The sequence below is a fragment of the Equus quagga genome, chromosome 7 (assembly GCF_021613505.1).
Source record: "Equus quagga isolate Etosha38 chromosome 7, UCLA_HA_Equagga_1.0, whole genome shotgun sequence".
Classification (NCBI taxonomy): Eukaryota; Metazoa; Chordata; class Mammalia; order Perissodactyla; family Equidae; genus Equus; species Equus quagga.
In genome coordinates this window covers 44,514,429-44,533,523 of record NC_060273.1, presented here as the reverse complement: position 1 = coordinate 44,533,523, position 19,095 = coordinate 44,514,429, and the positions used below count along the sequence as shown (strand labels likewise).

General features: G+C 41.0%; 1 protein-coding gene across 3 annotated transcripts in view; it reads right to left on the bottom strand.

Annotated features, from left to right (window-relative positions):
* MAPK9 (mitogen-activated protein kinase 9) overlaps positions 1-18,829 on the bottom strand; it is a 52,019-nt gene extending 33,190 nt beyond the window's left edge. The window contains exons 1-2 of one of the 3 annotated variants that reach the window (XM_046667338.1): positions 18,702-18,829; positions 10,877-11,047 (exon numbers count right to left, since the gene is read on the bottom strand). In XM_046667338.1, the coding sequence (XP_046523294.1) occupies positions 10,877-10,998 (122 nt within the window). In that variant the 5' untranslated portion in view covers positions 10,999-11,047; positions 18,702-18,829. The remainder of the gene's footprint in view (positions 1-10,876; positions 11,048-18,701) is intronic. The other 2 variants (XM_046667339.1, XM_046667337.1) reach the window with 2 other exon arrangements.
* Between the last annotated feature and the right edge of the window lie 266 nt (positions 18,830-19,095).

Genomic DNA, 19,095 nt, shown 5'->3' with positions numbered 1-19,095 from the left:
TTTAATTCCTTCTATTAGTAATGTTAAACAACCCTAACTTAACTCAACTTGTTTTTAATTGAAGGCTGCCCGCTGTTGTATTTGGTTAAGAATTAACAGAAAATTCATGTTACTTTGGAATTATTTTTTAATTCATTTGACATTATGTGTACATAGATACACATATGTAAATTTACATGTCAATATGCAAATGTCCGTTCATATGAATTATAAAGTATTAAAGATAAATCTACTTGTGAAATTATTTAGTATGCTTCTATACAAATGTGTATTTGTATCTATATATATATTTTACAGTCTCAAGAATTTGAAAACAAATACACTTCTTTTGGTCTCAAAAGTTTTTGTCCAAAATGAGCCAAATGAGCCTATTTTGAGTATTTGAGCAGACACACGCTCCCCCAACCCTAGTTCCAACTCCAGGAACAACTCCCTTCAATTATTCCTAGTTTTAATTCTTGTGGTCACTTCTCAAATTCAAAGAACACACTTTTATCATGATTTCCTCACTTATCAACTTTAGAAATGATTTACTTACTCCCCATTATGAAAACTGAGGATTTAGTCATTTACTTAAACCCCTAACTCCTCCCAGGTTTTGTTCTCGTGTTATTTTTAACTTTTCCCTTGGTTACCCTTGTGACTTCAAACAACATGCCGAAATTCCTTGTTCCATCAACTTTCAAAGGAACCTCTTGACTCTCCAGTATTTAAAACGAGACTATTATATGCCAGTTCCTTTCTCCTCCAGCTCTCTACTCTCTTCCCTTTTCCTCTAAACTTCTGTCTTAAGTGGTCAAACTTGATAACACATCTATAACTCAGTCTTCTGTGTTTCTTCTTTAGGATGTGTATAAAAGTTGAAAATCAAGACAGAGAATGTATGTGTATGTGTGTGCACATGTAAATATTACTAATTGCACAGCTGGGATTACATTTCATTTCTAAAGATCACATGACCCTTGCTGCCACTCATAAGAGAATGAGATGTTTCCAACATTAAGGTCAAATGGATTCTTTTTTTCACATTTCATCAATTGCTCAAACATGATGTCCTTTTAATTTCTTTTATACTTAGACCATGACTTTTTCTAGCTCTCCTCCCACAAATTTCTAATAAACTTTTTATTTTTATTATTAAGGAAAGAAAAATAAACCTTTGCTAAGCCTATCACCAGTACTTCCTGGTTTCTTACTCACATTATCTATTGTTTGGAATCTATTCCATTCTTTTTGGAGATGTTTTTCCTAGAGTTTCTTTCAAGGCCTGCTACATGGTTATCATCCTGGGATTTCTTTTCACTAGCCTCCACTGTTTCTCACATGACACGTCCTGGTATTCTCCTTCTTCTTGGAGTACATCCTCAAGCAATTTCCTCAGAAAAAGGGCATGGAAAATAAACGATCTTACTCTGCCCTCACCCTTGGTTGATTTCAAAATCCATGTGCTCTCGGAACTCACTGATCTCCAGTGTTGAGTGTCGCTGGTGAGAAGGCTTACGCCTCTCTGATATTCATTCCTTTGTTTCCTTTTTTTGCTCACTGGCTCAAGATTGATTGTAAAGAGCCATGTTTTTTCAGCATCCCCAAAGCCCCTCATGCATCTCCTACCAATCATCACCCATCCTGTTCCCTAAAGATGCTAACTACTTCTGACTTATCTTTGCCTGGTTTTTGAAATCATCTGTGTCTGACTTTTTTCACTCACCTATTCTATTTGTGAGATGTGTAGCTATAATTCATTCTGTGTCATTGCTATAATATTCCTTTACATAACTATATGACATAACGTTGATAGATAATTGTTTTCAGTTCTGCAAGCAATTATATAAAACATGGTCATAAACATTCTCCTACATGGTTCTGGGTCCCCTATGCATGTATTTCTTACGAGTAGATAGCTAAGAGGGATTGCATAGCTTCTATTTTAGTAAATAATGTCAAACTGTTTTCAAAAGTGGTTTGTTCTACCAATTTCTAGGCATTTGAGTTTTTTTGTATATTGGACCTGTGTCCTGCAACGGGGCTATACATACTCAGTAATTCAACAAAAGGTAGTTTGGGGTCAGGGGCTCAACTATCACAAGAGCCCTCTAGGAGCAGACTTTGTTCTGGCAGGTGGGAAGAAGGTGAAGTCAGAGAGAGATGAGTCCTGAGAAGGACTGGATGTGCCATTGCTGCCTTTAAGATGGAGGGGGTCATGCGAGAAGGAAAGCAGGAGCCTCTAGGAGCAGAATGGCCCCTGGTTGATAGGGAGTGAGGAAATGGGGACCTCAGACCTCCAGCTGCAAGGACTGGGGTTCTGCCAACAACCTGAATGCACTTGGAAGCAGATTCTTCCCCAGAGCCTCCAGATAAGAGCCCAGTTCAGCCAACATCTTGATTTCAGCCTTGTGAGATGCTGAGCAGAGAGCTGGGCTCTGCTGCCCATCAGATTCCCAGCCTACAGAACTGAGATTATACACTGTTACAAACTGCTAAGTTTGTGGCAATTTGCAATGCCGCAAGACAAAACTAACACATCTTCTCTTCTGTATTTTTCTACTCTTTTTGTCTCTCCAGGCTTCATTTTTGGATATTTTTTCTGACCTATCTTTCAGATCACTAATTCTCTCTCCAGTTATATCTAATATGCTATTAAACCCATCCATTAACTTCATAATTCAATTACTATATCTTACAGTTCTAGAATTTCTGTTTTTTTTTTAAGTTTTCATTTCTCCACCAGAAATTTTTCATCTTGTCTTTTATCATGCTGAATATAACATCATAGCTATTTAAAAGTCTGGATCTGATTAAGACCAACATCTCCCATGGATCTGTTTCTTTTCTCTGTTGTCTGTGCTGAATTTTGTGCATGTTGTCTAATCTCCTTGTGTGCCTAGTTATTTCTGATTATGTGCTGAGCCTCGTACTTGTAAAACTACCTAGAAATAATTTGATATACAAGATGATGCTATCTTCCTCAAGAGGAAATTTACATTTACTTCTGCTGGGTACCTGGGGGCAGGAGCAATTTGGGTTCACCTCAGTACAAGTCCAGCAAATGACATGATTTGAAGCTGAATGGCAGTGCCTGCAAGAGCCTGTCTCTTTCTGGTTCATCCTTACTTCTAGGATGCAGCTCTTTATGGGCCCAATTCAAAACAAATGAAGTTCACTAGACCCCTCTAGAGGGCCCTGGACTCCAATCCCTGGCTCCCAGCCCCACAGGCAGCCAAAAGAACTACTCAATCTCTCAGCTGCCCACTCCAGAACTTTCAAATGCCCTCAAGGGACAGACGGCCCCAAATTCTGGGCTCCCCTCACTAGGGTTCTGTCCTTCCCTGGATTCTGGCCTAATAATTCTTCACTGGCCTGCCTACTCTCTAGGGGCAAATGCTGAGCAGGGGGATTGGGGTGGGAAAGCTGGGAGTCAATTGGCATAGTTGTTTTATAGACACACTTTCAATTAACACCTCTATTTCTAGCCACCTGTTTCATCTTCATTTTCTGTATTCATCATCTCTATACCCACAACCTCTTTGGGGGGGGTTCTACTATAGATTGGTTCTCTTCCTTACTGCAAATGTCTCATCTACTTATTTTCACTTCCTCTGCTCTGTTTTATCTGCATCAAGCTTCCAATTACTTTTTATATTTCAGATTAAAAGCTCTCATTCATTGATTGCTACTCTCCTGGTCTCTTTGTTTAGGTGTCTGATGCACCATCTTAAATCAGAAGTTCCAAACCACTCATTTTAGAGGTGAAAATATTAAAGCCCATAAAGACACAATGATTTACCCAGGGTCACAAAGAACTACTTCTATGAGGATCAGAGCTGGACTTAGAACTCAACTCTCCTGAATTACAGCGTTTTACCATATATCTCCTTTACCACTGAAGTTTTGCTGTGAATATTATGTTTTAATTTATTTATACTAATGGAGGGAAAATAATACAATCTAAGAGGCCAATATTCACGTTTGTACAGAACTAGAGCTACACCAACCATTTCATGTTAAGGTTTTAATTGTCCCTTCTAAGTACTGCCAGATTTAATATTTAAACACTTTTTTTTTAAGTTAAACACTTCATAGAATTGTTATAAAACAAATAATCTTTACTATTTTGGTTGAATAAGAGATTTTAGAAGGTGAAAGAAAAAATGAATGTATATGAAAGAACTGTACACACATTTTCCCCACTAGAACTTCAAAGTCTTGCAATTACTTAATTTTACTCTACAACTTAGTTGATATTAATGAGTACTACAAAATGGTAAATATTTAAAACTTCCTAATAAATATTACTAGCATATTTCTCATGAACAACAAAAACATAGGAACAAATCAAAGACAACTGTAAAAACAATTCAAAATTGGAAGTAAGAATATTTTCTTCTGGTCCCAGCTCTTCTATTTAACCCTGTACCAGCATCTGCGCTGTGGCTCACCTGCACACCTGTTCCTATGTCTTTATAAAGCTCTAGTTTAGACAGATGACTAACAAGTTTTGTAAAGCATGTGCTATTGCTACTATATTTTATTTCTCAAAATATAAAAGCATACATATCCCCTGTATACGTTTCCTACTGCTGCTATAACAAATTACCACAAATTTACTGGTTTAAAACACAAACTTCTTATTTTACAGTCCTGGAGTATGTGTGTGCATATGTCCATGCAGCATTTGGTTCAATCAGAGAGGAGGTTCCATTCCAAGTGTGAGCGGCAATTATCTGGGGAGGTTTCATAGACAAGAAAGTTTTGAAAGACTGGGGTAGGGTCTGGACAGACCGTGGGGTTTCAGAGGAGAATCCAACCAGGAGATGCAGTGGGGACAAAAGTGATGGGCATGGGAAAGAACCTGCAATGTTTGCAGGGAAGAAACCACTGGAGAAAACAGGTTATGTGGAAGTCCGGGCTTGATGGTGGGGATGCCTGGGCCCTTCTATCACTGATGGGTAAGAAAGGAGTCTGACTGATGCCATTCAGTTTCTTGCTCTATCCAAACAGTGGGACAAGGTAAAAGACCCTCTCTTTGCACCATGTACAGAACACTATTATTTTGAGGACCTTAAAGCATAATGTCAATACCCAAGAAGCTGTACAAAATAGAGTCAGGAAAAAATCCTCAAAGGACATGCAGAGGAAGTATCATGGGTGAAGGTTCTCTCCTGTCAACCTGGGGACTACCACTCCCAGGACCACCAGTGCTGCAACTCAATGGCCCACGGAGCCTCAAGCCCAGAAGGCAGGCAAGGAGCAGTCACCTATCTCCCTGGCTGACAGGAAGCCACCACAGGCTCTGAGGGGAAGTAGCAATAATTTAATAACGGAAACCTGCTCTCCAACTGCCTAGGTCCAACTCCTAAGATGGCACCTCTTCTAACGGCCAAAAGATGAAATATCCCAGAAGTCTAATTTCTAAAAGAAAATGTCAATAATCTGAATCAAGTTAATTAACCATTTTTTCATGCATTCAGTATAGTTAACCCAACAAAAATGTTTTTATTTGATAATGAATAATTGGCTTGGGTTACGAAGTTCAGTGAATAATGACATCAAAGATCACGAAATAAACTTAGCTATGCACAGGCTCATTAATGAGCTGCCTTAATCAGTTCAAAGTAATGACTTCTTTCTTGAGCAGAAAAGAGCAAAACCCAGTTTTTTGTGTTTTTTATTTTCATAATAGTTTACATCGTCGTGAAATTTCAGTTGTACCTTATTTCTTGCCTGTTACCACACAAGTGTTCCCGTTCACCCCCTGTGCCCACCCTCCTCCCCCCTTCCCCTGGTAACCACTGAACTGTTTTCTTTGTCCATGTGCTTGTTTATATTCCACATATAAGTGAAATCATCTGGTGTTTGTCTTTCTCAGTATGGCTTATTTTCTTTAGCATAATTCCCTCCAGGTCCTTCCATGTTGTTGCAAATGGGATGATTTTTTTTTTTATGGCTGAGTAGTGTTCCATTGTATGTATATACCACTTCTTCTTTATCCAATTATCAGTTGATGGGCACTTGGATTGTTTCCATGTCTTGGCTATTGTGAATAGTGCTGCAATGAACATAAGGGTGCATATGTTACTTTGGATTGTTGATTTCAAATTGTTTGGGTAGATACTCAGTAGTGGGATATCTGGGTCGTATAGTAGTTCTGCTTTTAGTTTTTTGAGGAATCTCCATACGGTTTTCCATAATGGCTGCACCAGTTTGCATTCCCACCAGCAGTGTGTAAGGGTTCCCTTCTCTCCACACCCTCTCCAACATTTGTTTTTAGTCTTAGTGATTATAGCCACTTTAACAGGCACAAGCTGGCAACTTAGTGTAGTTTTGATTTGCGTTTCCATGATGATTAGTGATGTTGAACATCTTTTCATGAGTTTATTGGCCATCTGTCTATCTTTGGAAAAATGTCTGTTCATATCCTCTGCCAATCTTTTGATCAGGCTGTTTGTTTTGTTGTTGTTCAGTTGTGTGAGTTCCTTATATATTACAGAGATTAACCCCTTGTCACATATATATTGTCTCCCAATTGGTGGGTTGTCTCTGTTTTGATTCTAGTTTCTTTTGCCTTGCAGAAGCTCTTTAGTCTGATGAATCCCCACTTGTTTAGTTTTTCTTTTGTTTCCCTTGTCTGAGAAGACATGGTATTCGAAAAGATCCTTTTAAGTTTGATGTCAAAGAGTGTACTACCTATATTATCTTCTAGGAGTTTTATGGTTTCAGGACTTATCTTCACGTCTTTGATCCATTTTTAGTTTATTTTTGTGTATGGCGCGAGATAATGGTTTACTTTCATTCTTCTGCAAGTAGTTGTCCAGACTTCCCAACACCATTTATTGAAGAGATTGTCTTTTCTTCATTGTATGTTCTAGGCACCTTTATCAAAGATTAGCTGTCTGTAGATGCGGAGTTTTATTTCTGGGCTTTCAGTTCTGCTCCATTGATCCGTGTGTCTGTTTTTGTAACAGTACCATGCCGTTTTGATCACTACAGCTTTGTAGTACATTTTGAAGTCAGGGATTGTGATGCCTCCAGCTTTGTTCTTTTTTTCTCAGGACTGCTTTAGCAACTTGGGGTCTTTGGTTGCCCCATATGAATTTTAGGATTCTTTACTCTATTTCCGTAAAGAAAGATTCTGATTAGCACTGCACTGAACCTGTAGATTGCTTTGGGTAATATGGACATTTTAACTGTTTATTCTTCCAATCCATGTGCATGGAATCTCTTTCCATCTTTTTATGTCATCATCTATTTCTTTCAATAATGTCTTATAGTTTTCAGTGTGTAAGTCCTTCACCTCCTTGAGCAAAACACAGTTTTTGATCTTTCCTTAGAATCAAAACTCAAGCTATGGAAATGGGGACGTGCGAGAGACAAGATTCAGGATGGTGTTAAAATTTTAGCCTCTACATACTTTTTTCTTCCTATCTTCCTGTCTGTGAGATGAAAGCTGCTTCTACAAATATTAATAAATTGTCATAAATTCACTTAAATGATGAAAATATTGAGTTAAGTGAAATTACTAAGATACTGTCAATATATAATTTAAGCTACTATAAGAAAATTGCAACATATTTTACACATAATATAACATGAAAATATTATTATAAACAATACTATGGTATTAGGAGTTAAATATCTATTAAAATGACAAATACCTTTAGTTTAAGGCATCTTCCAGTTTACTTTTTAAAAAGAATTTTTTATTAAGGTGAGATGCACAGAATTATAAAAGTAACCATTTTAAAGTAAACAATACAGTGGTATTTAGTACATTCACGATGCTGTGTAATCACTACCTCTATGTAATTCCAAAAGATTTTCATCACCCCAAAAGGAAACCCCATATCCATTAAGCAGTTGCTCCCCATTTCCCCCTCCTCCTTGCCCATTAACCACCAATCCTCCATCTTTCTCTATGGATTTACCTACTTTGAATATTTCACATAAATGGACTCATATACAGTCATGTGCAGCATAACGACATTTTGATCAATGACAGACCTCATACATGATAGCGGTCCTGTAAGATTAGTACCATATAGCCCAGGTGTGTAGTAGACTGTACCATCTAGGTTTGTGTAAGCACATTCCGTGATGTTCACACAAGGATGAAATCGTGTAACGACGCATTTCTCAGAACGCTGTCATTAAGTGACGCATGACTGTAATATACTACTTTTTGTGTCTGGCTTCTTTCACTTAGCATAGTGTTTTTTAGGATCATCCACGTTGTAGCATGTATCAGTGCTTCATTCCTTTTTATGAATAATATTTCATGTACGTGTATAACACGATTTATGTATCCATTTACCCACTGATAGACATTTGGGCTGTTTCCACCTTCTGGCCTTTGGAAACAGCACTGCTATGAACATTTGTGTACAAGTCTTTGTATGAACATGTATTTTTAATTCTTTTGGGTATATAACTAGGAGTATTTACTGGTTCATATAGTAATTCTATGTTTCACTTGTTTAGGAACCATTAAACTGTCTTCCAAACAGGCTTCACCATTTTCCAATCTCACCAGCAACGTATGAGGGGTTCTAATTTCTCCACATATTCCCCAACATTTCTTATCTTCTGTTTTGTTGATTATGGTCATTCTAGTGGGTGTGGTTTTGATAGGCATTTCCCAAATGAGTGACAATGCGCAACTTTTCATGTGCTTACTGGCCACTTGTAGATCTCTGGAGAAATGTCTTTTCAAGTTCATTGTTTTTTAAAACTGGGTTGTCTTTTTGATGTTGAATTGTAAGAGTTCTTTATATATTCTGGATACAAGACTCTTATCAGATATATGATTTGCAAATATTCTCCCATTTTTTTGGGTTGTTTTATCAATCTCTTGATATTGTCCTTTGATGCAAAAACGTTTTTAATTTTGATGAAGCCCAATTTTTTCTTATGCTGCTCATGCTTTTAGTATCATTTCTAGAAATCCAAAGTCATGAAGCTTTCCCCCTGTTTTCTTCTAGAGTTTTATGGTTTTAGCTCTTATATTTAGGTCACTGATCCATTTTGAATTAATTTTTTATATGATGAGAGCTGGGCGTCCAACTTTTCTTTTGCATGTGGATATGCAGTTGTTCCAGCACCATTTGTTGAAGAATATTCTTTCCCCATTGAATGATCTTGCCACTTTTTTCAAAAATCAACTGACTGTAGATGAATGGGTTTATTTCTGGACTCACAGTTTTTAAAATTTTTTAAAAATACAGAACGTTCTAGTCTATAATTTTACCAATACTTTTACCAGAGGTAGTTTAGCTTATAATGGTGTATTAGGAACTTTCATTTCAAAACTAGAATTTTTAAATGAAAAATACATATCCATAATGAATAATTTCACTATTAAACGTTTCTTTAAAAAATAAAGCTGAGAAGTAGCACATGCAAACCGGAAATTAAAATCAATCTCTACAAAATAGGATTTTATGAAGCATGATGTGATTTCACTGTTATTTACCATGTTGTGATGAAGTCATTCTTTTTAACTGCCTATCCTTTACAAAGCCTCCCATTTTACAATTAGTAAGGAACTTTTACTCAGCCTCTTAATGTGGTTATTACATTAAATGTCTCTGATATCAGTCTTGCCGAATTACCTGTGTCAAATTACCATCTGATTCCAAAAAAGAGATGGATTATAAATCAAAAGAATGTTTTATCGTCTAGAACTTTTTATTAACATCCAAGTTTCCTAATTTGAACTATCTACTGACTTTAAAGCTTCTCGTGGCACAGTGGATTTAAGTACCAACAGAGCATGGTATTGTTTGGAGAGAAAGAACACCACTACTTTAGACACAAGCTGGGCATTTCTTCCAAACAGCCCCTTCTCCCTCATTAGTTTTTCTGGGAAGATCTGTACTGCCATCTCCTCTGAGCTCCCAGTGCCTCCAACCACCTAAGCCAATGCAAACAACTGACTTCCCTGATCACGTGTCTCTACAAGAGAGGATCACTTACGTTTGTAACTGGTGAGGATTCTCCATACTCAACATCTCTAATGAAAACATAAGCTCCCCTACCAGAACATCCAGAGTTCTCCTTTATCTTGAATCCCCTCTGCTTACAGGCTGTAAACATTGGATGCTTAGCTTCATCACAGTTCTTTTAGACGCAAAGATAATCTTGTTTTTATTGACCAAAAAAAGAAAAAAAATTTTGCCAAGAAAAACAAGGGATAAAAAGTTCTGGAAGTGCTGATAACTGTAGTCTAGAAAACATGTGAAAAACTTTACCTTTAGCTGGCCAGTGATGTCGCGGCAGCTGACTGTCTTACCATGCAAGAGACTAAGGTTCAGGGTCAGACCAACGGTTCTGACGTCCTGGGCTGGACACATAGTTGAAGTGAGACACCAAGGAAGAGACGGCCAGCCCAACCCCTCACACAGCATCCCTTCCTGGTTAATCCATGAGGTGATAATGACACTGACTGGCCTCATCCTGCCAATGAAGGGCAAGGCACTGCAATGACGGCGCCTAGAAATGAATAGGAGTGATTGGGAATAAAAGGGGGAGGGGGAAAGGTGGCCAGGATGAAGAAATGAATAAAACTCCAGATTTCTGTTACAACTCACTGTCATACCTATTATTCTAATATCATAATGACAGGGGGAATGGAAAAGAAAAAAAAAAGAAAAAAAAATTGCTACCTATTTAAATTTATGCAGCATTCTAAGAATTTGGTTTTGTAGCCTACAATCTGACTAAATATAACTAGAGCAAGAGGTTGATTCAATTTAGCTCATAAATGTATAGCTAAGAAAAGAATTTTTTATCATCAGTCTTTCTAAATTCTGACGATTTGGTTTTATTTCGTTTTTATTACAAAAACAACTCAGTCCACGCTATTGAAAGAGACCATACTTACCACACAATTCCTTGGGCTCCAGAGCCAATAGGTTTCAACTGCTGGTAACGTTTCAGGACAGTGAAAGTTGAGTCTGCCACTTGCACACTGTAAAACTGACTATCACATTTACTGTCACTCATGATGTAGTGTTATATAATACTCCAAAGAGCTGGGAGAGTCGTCAGATTCCTTAAAAGAAAAACAGAATGAATATGCACTCTTACTGAAATTATACATGCATAGCTCACTTAACAGTGTTTCAAATTTATTGGCAGAGAAGATGATGCGGCTGTAAGTTGATAAACTCAGTCTGACCAAGTTCTGAAGTTAAGCAACATGCAAAAAATGGAAACACATTTCAGGGGTATAAGACCATTATGAAAGGAAGGAAATCTGAGGCCCTGTATGACCAAACTTTAAGGAATTGGTTTAGAAAATAACAAACTTCGGAGAAAAGAATTTGTACATTTTTACTAGCCATGACAAGACCACGTCACTCTCTGATTCTCATCAGCTTGCTTCCTGTGGGACCAGCTTACGCTAAATTACCTCAACCAGAGAGGGAGGTGCTGTTTCAGAATGATCATGTCTATAATTCCCACAGGAAAACAAATGGACCCGTCTTCTGCCAAGTCCATAAATTCAAGTTAAAGTGATGAAGCAAAAAGCAAGTCCTATGCCAAAGAGATGTAAAAGGGGAAAGCTGAAGAACAGTGGGCTGCTGGGAGGCTGGTGCCACAGGTGTGTCCTATGCAGGCCCACTGGTACGCTCCTGCCTTGTGAGGTGGTCTTGGAGGCGACCTGTGGTCCCCACACCCTATGTCTCTAATGGGCTTCACTCCAGACACGGTAGACAGAGAACTCTGTCATGACCCGCAATCAACAGCACGGATGCTATGTTATTCACGAGGTCTAAGTATAAACTGGCAGCCCGAGAGTGGCTGTCCTATGGTTTAGACGGGAGGCTGAGATGCCCACTCTGCAGGAGCCTGCATGATTTTATACGGCAAACAAGCAAACAGAAATCAGCAGGCAGCAACATTTACTTGGTTCCTTGGCTCTTGTCTGACAATGTTTATTAAAAGGTCAGCAAGCCATTTATTTCGGTCTTTTATTAAAAATTAAAGTGAACAATAAAATCATATTAGATAAACATTCTACACTGTTTAAAAACACAGCATTTAAATTTTATTCTATAGCTCCAGCAAATTCCTGCCTGTGTGTTCTACCATCTAATATTTAATGTCTACTCATGAGTGTTTTGGAGTGATGATTTGTATTTCAACACATGATGTCTAGGATTTCCATTAAACATGAAAATAAATTGATAAGTAACAAACCTAAACAAAGAATTTAAATAAAACGAATAGTTTCTTCAACTGACTATTGCTTCATGCTTTTTTGCTGTTCTCAGGGCAGTCAGTGGCTGGAGCACAGCTCTTAGTACCACCAGCCACTGCGACTGAGAGCCCTCGCATACCTGCCGGGGGTGCCTCCAGGAGGCCAGGCCTGCACTAGATAAACCAACACACTGCTCATGACAACTTGCACAGCAGGGCTGTCAGACACACGTTACAGGGGAGCGACCCAAGGCTTAGTGAGCTGGCCAAGCCACGCTGCTGTGAGGAGGGGGCCCCAAGGTCCAGGAGGGCAGGGGCAGGTCTATCTTCTCACCCTGGCATCCCACACTCCTGAGACAGGAGGACAGGGACCACCTGGGCCCTGGGACAGCATGAGCGTTCAATAAACCTTTGCTGATCTGACCCATAATACAGCATCTAACGATTCCTTATAATGCTGTTCCATTTTACTGACATCTGAAGGATATCCTTTTCTAAAGGTTAATTTATTTATAGTTTTTAAGAGCCTGAGACAATTCAGCTCAACATTTACAGGGTTCTTTGTACAAGAAAGTGATATGTAATGTAGGAGACACAGCACTATCAGCTGGCAACCAGTCTTGAAACAGCATATAATTCACTATTTGAGGGAGAAGTGTGAGGAATGAGTCCGTTATCCGTATTGTAATACAAGTTACAACGAGGTAAGGGCCATATGCAAAAAATAACAAAGGCAAAAAGCAAAAGAGTTCCTAGCCATGGGCAGGAGTGCAGAAGACAAGGAGCCTTTCATGAAGGTGGCATCTGCCCTGGGCTGTTTTGCGAGAGACAGACAGTAGAGGCACAGAGCTTAAACTGACTGCTCAGACTAAGTGAGTTGCTCAGCTTGGCCAGTGGGGTGCAAGCACTGAGGATCAGAGACAGACTTGGTGAAAAGGCACGTAGCCACTACAACCTGCTGTTCTTTGCCATATTGTAATGTACCAGCAGGGCTGGTCATTGATAAAGCATTTCCTGGGCACAACTGTGGACCAGGTCCTGTGCCAGGACAGTCAAGTGCACGTCCTCGGAGAGCTTACAGAGAGCGCACACGGCGGGCACACTCAGGAAGAGACCGGATGCAAGAAGAGCCCTAAACCCAGAAGGATGGAGAAGGTGTGGGGAAGAGGAGGAGCATGCACAGAGAGCTAGAGGTACCTTCTGAGCATGACAAGTCATTTGAGATTTAGTTTTGCTGGCTAGTGGGGAAGAGAAGCTGGAGGGAGAAAAGGAGGCCAGATCACCACAGGCCCTGGAAGCTGCTTGGAGCCATCTGGACCTGGGCCCTGAGGGCTGTGGAGCCATCAAATCACCAGAGGCACGTGCTCAGACATGCTCTTCAGAGAGGTCATTTGGGAAGCTGAGAAAGGGATGGATTCAAGCAGGCAGGACTGAAGACAGGGAGACCTGGCAAAAACAGTAGGATAATGGCAGGTGGGGAAATGCAGGGCTTGGAGGAAGAACGTACGTGACTTGCTGACCCAGAGGAGACAGGAGAAATGAGGGTGAAGCAGCTGGGGGTGAGCAGAAGATACACACACAGCGGGCAAGTTCAGCTTTGGACAGGGAAGGGGCGAGCCGCATGAAGGCACAGGCTGCTGACAGATGTGCTCCAGGGTCCACTCTGCCCTTGTTCGCTTTAGAAGCAGAAGCCGCCTCATTCCAGCGGACAAATGGCTGCCAAACTAGAGACAGCATCTGGCCGCTTTCCTGGCAACCAGGTGTGTCCAGATGATCAACTTTTGGCTAATGAGATTTGGAAAAAAAGCGATATATGCTACTTCCAGATTTTTTTTTTTTTTTTTTTTACAGAAAGCTGCTTGCCGTCCATTCCATCTATCTTTCTCCCTTACTGCTGGCTGGGGATCAGCCGTCGTAGACTTGGAGCTGGAAGTCACATGCTGAAGAAAACAGAGCTACCCACCAGCCAGATTCCTGAATGACCCGGGGCTCAGAGCTGCCCCCCATTCTGGATCACCTGCACACATGGGACCAATACAAATTAATCTCAACCTCGCTGAGCAACCCTGAAACTCTGCTGCAGCTGCAGTAACCTATGCTGTACGGGTACAATATTAAGTTAGCTTTAGTGAATTCTGGGAAGACATTACATCAATAGGTTCAAGAATTATTGACATAATTTCATTGCAAGATTTAAAATAATCTAAAAATTAAAATAAGTTTCCCTTATTAGGCAGAAAAAAAAACACCTAAGAGAGAACCTGTCAAAGCTACCTTCTCTGTCAAGCTCAGGCTTGATGAGAGTAAGAGAAAGAAGCTCAAGGCAACCCAAGAATGTATGTAATTTAGCCATTAATGAAATCAACTCTGTTGAGATCATATTTCAACAAAATGGTCCTCAACTGGATTTCAGAAAACAGTTCACAAAGGGGGAAGTATAAGCATTCTTCATGTGACCACAATACCAGGACATGAAGTACAGTTGCTGCCTCCACTCCCCTCACCCGCGGGTGCTGGTTTCTCACCTCGGCTCCCAGCAGTGGGACCCGGTGCCCGCCCACGCTGCCGCTGCGCTGTGCAGCCCAGTGGGCACTGCATTGTCACTCGGCTTCTGCAGGTCTGTCTCTGCCTCCCTCCCCCAGGCTGGGAGCTCCTCAAAAGCGGGGCAGGCCTGTCTTCCCTCTCACACAGCACTGTTAGATAACTTAAGGAAATGTCTAGTGCCCACCAAGGATGCAGTGAAAAAGTCCCTAGGGGGACACACTTTGCTCCTTGGGCTCCTCATACCTGACTATGGCGAGTGGACGCCTCGAGGGAAGGAATCGGCAAGGCCTCACTAGAGGCATCCGGCTCACGACCATGCCATTCCCCCTTCCTATGCTGTTTCAAGAACGCTTGTTGAATGAAATCTCTAATCTAAAATCTCTACTTCACCAAGACTGGGGACTCTTGCAGAATCCCCTCCAGGATACTGAAGTAAAATCTACCCACTCTATAAATAAATATTGTGCAGGAGGAACATTCCTACCTGTTTACAACTGAGAATAAGAAATGCTTTTTTAAAAAATTTCTCTAACTCTAGTATTCTTCTAAATATAAGCAATTCACATACTATAAATATTAAATCTCATTAATTTTTCTAAATCAAAAAAATCTACTACAGCTTTACGTAGCTATCAAATTTTAAAGTGGGAAAGAACAGTGGAGAGCAGCACACAGTCCGAGTCCGGAGACATCAGCTACCATTCACTGAGTTCACCCAACAAACATTTCCTGAGGGCCTCCTGTGTGCCAAGTGCAAGGCAGGCGCTGTGGGAGCGTGCTAACCAGACAGTCCCTTCCCTCCAGCTGCCAACAGCATAATCACTACACCACACAGGAAACATCCAGGAGTGTGCACAGGCCGCAAGGCATGAGCCCAGCAGAGCGGAGTCCAGGGGGAGGAGCAAGTGAACGAGGAGAGGAGTGTGTGAGTGGGAGATGAATGTAAAGGCAGGCTTCCTGGAGGAGGTAAGACCTGAGCACAAGCTTGGCACTGCAGCCCAGATGTGGGGAAACACGGACTTTCATACATGCTGACGAGATCTGTAAACTGGTAAAACATCTTTTAGAAGTAAAATAGGTAATATCTAATGAAAATTTTAAGTGGACATGAATCCTAATCTGACAACTACAATTCTAACTGTATCTAACAAATACATATATATGAATATCCAAAGATTAGTGAAAAATGTTTCTAGCATTTCTTATAACAGGAAAAATATTAGAAATAATCTAAAATATACACTGTGGATTGTCTCAATAAATTATGGCACAGAAGTACAAAAAAACCCATTAAAAACAATGCAGGCACTTGATGTACTGATATGGAAAGAGGTCCCAGATATATAAAGGGACCAAAGCAAGCTAAAGAAGAGCGCCCAGAGTAAACATCAATCTATGGAAAAAACACACACACCACGCCAACAAGCGCAGAGACACAGTGGGAAACGAGACTCACTCTTCCCATTATCACTTTCTGTTCTGTCTCTTTTTTTAAACTATGTTCATATGTCACATTTTAAAAATTAATTAAACAAACATTTTAAATGAAAAGCTGCAGAATGGTCACTCCGACACCTGTATGGAGGACGGGTTTGAGGCAGAGGGGACTCGAGGCAGGAGAGTGGGTCAGGCTCAGAGCTGTGCAGTCACAAAGGCTCTCCTAACAGCCCGCGAGGTGCTCGGGATCATCTCCACTCTGCAAATGAGCAAACAGCGTGGAGCAGCACAGGAGTTGCCCAAAATTCCAGCTGGAAAGTGGCATGGCCTGGATTTGAATTTAGGTGTGTTTAACTATAATATTCATGCTCTTGCCAATACACCACTCTACTATCTTTAATTTTATTTAGAAAGTAAAGTGATGTGTCCAAGGGCTGGTCAAGACCAGGCCAGAAAAACCCAGTCCTCCACATTTCATCCTGCTGACTTCACCACACCGTAACACTTTTTCTTCTTCTGATTAAAATGACTCAGTCATCCACAGACTCAAAATTTTAATCATCCTAATGCTTCAGAATACCCAGGACACGCAATATTTAAATTAACTGACTGCTGTGATTAAAAGCAGATTTTCACGGGGCTGGCCCAGTGTCATAGTGGTTAAGTTTGCGTGCTCTGCTTTGGTGGCTCAGGGTTTGCAGGGTTAGATCCTAGGTACGGACCTACACACCACTCACCAAGCCATGCTGTGGCAACACCTCTCATACAAAATAGAAGAAGTTTGGCATAGATGTTAGCTCAGGGGCAATCTTCCTCACCAAGGGGAAAAAAAAAGCACATTTTCATGATCACCCTCTTTGTTTCAATACTTGTGGTCACAATTTTTAATCAAATTTTTCTTTTTCCTACTTGAATCCTAATTAAAAATAGAATAGCACAACAACTTAATCTTTCCTTGATAATCAAGAACCTTGCAGCCCCTCAGGGCCATCCTTCTGAGCATCAGTTAAGCTGCAGTACACACTACAATACAGAGTAACTAGTGTTTACCATCACATCACCCACTGCTGAATCCTGAAGATCCAGCGAGGATGCCTCCCCACCAGCTCCTACAGGCACTTGGGCCTGTTCCTTCTCCCCGTCTCCAGCCCCAACTCCCAGTGCTCTGGATAAGGCCTCCTCATCACTCCCTGGGCATGGCCATAGCCAAAGTGCTCCTCGCAGCCTCCGTTTCTGCTACCTCCAAACCACTGTACACACGCCACCTTAGACAGAGATCTGTCCACCCGAAAGCTGCCCGTGCACCTTCACAGCAGCTTTACTCGTAACAGCTCAAAGCTGGGACCATCCAGACGTCCTTCAATGAGCAGAGGATTAACCAACTGCTGTCATCCACACCATGGAACATCCTTCAGCAAGAGAAATGACTGAACTACTGATACACATAACAACTTGCGTGGATCTTAAGGGCATTATACTTAGTGAAAAAGCCAATCTCAAAAGGTCCATACTGTGTAATTCCATTTATACAACATTCTTGAAATCGCAAGATTACAGAGATGTAGAATAGATCAGTGGTTGCCTAGGGTTATGGATTAGGGGACACGGAGGGTGGTGTGGCTATAAGGGGCTAGTACAAGGGGGATCATGGGATGATGAAATAGTTCTGCATCTTGGTTGTGGTGGTGGTGGTGACAGGAATCTCCACATACAATAAAATGACAGAACTGTGCAAACATTGTACCAATGCCAATTTCCTGGTTTTGGTACTGTAGTATAGTTATGTAAATATACCACCAGTGGGGAAAACTCGGTGAAGGGTGCATGGGACCTCTCTGTACTATTTTTGCAACTTCTTATGAATCTATAATTATTTCAAAATAAGGAATCAAAAAAGAGAGAGAGATTTGTTGAAAATATGCTGGGGTCATACTGCTTTCCTGTTTAAATTCCTTCAACAGTGACCGACCGCCTCGAGAGTAAAATTCTAATCCTCAGCACAGCAGAGGAGACCACAGGCCCTCTGGCCCACTCTCAGGCAATAATCACACCACCTGGGACCAGCAGACGCACTGGCTCCTGCACACCTTCAGGCCTCTGCGTGAGCTGTTCCATCTGCCTGAAATGACTTCCCTCCCCATTTTGTTCTCCTGGCCAACCTTCACCCTCCTTCAAAATCTAGTGCAAGCACCTGCTTCTCCTGCAAGTTTTCCTCCACAGCCTTTCCCTTCAAACTGTGCTGGGCAGGCCCCCCTTTTTGGCAGCACAACCTATATTCACTTTCTACTACACTGCAAGTCTATCTCTATTTCTACCCCGGGAGATCTGCAGGGGCAGAAAATGTGCTTGATCCACTTCTCAGCCTCCTACTAATTACACAGTGGGTGCCCGCTAAATGTTTGTTAAGGCAAAACTAAGCGGGAGAATATATGTGGTGGGGCAGCGTGCTACAGTGGTTAAGAGTCAGAGGGCAGTGGAGCTGGCGCTTATCTGGGTGACCCCGGGCAAGCAATTACACTCACCTGTGAAACAGCGATATGTGCAAAATCAACCTCAGAGGACAGCTAGCACAGTGCCCAGGACAGGGCAAAGTCTCAGTGTTGGCTGACATTAGGACAGCTGGTCCCACACCCATTATTCTTACTGCGCCCCAAACGCCTGCATTCTGAAATGTGAACCAAAATCTGGTAAGTGCAAGAGCTGAGGACATGGCTAATAATGGTGAGCACCTCAGTGAAAATGCACAGGCAGGAGGCAATGCACAGAATTTATTTTTCATTCCAGGGTGTGGTAGGCAGGTGATGTATCAGGAAATTTGTTGAAGACACCTGCTTCACAACACATAATAGCAGCTGTGTTTCTGAGAGTTATGAGCTGGTAGAGCAGATATGATTCCAGAATCGGCACCCCCCTGCC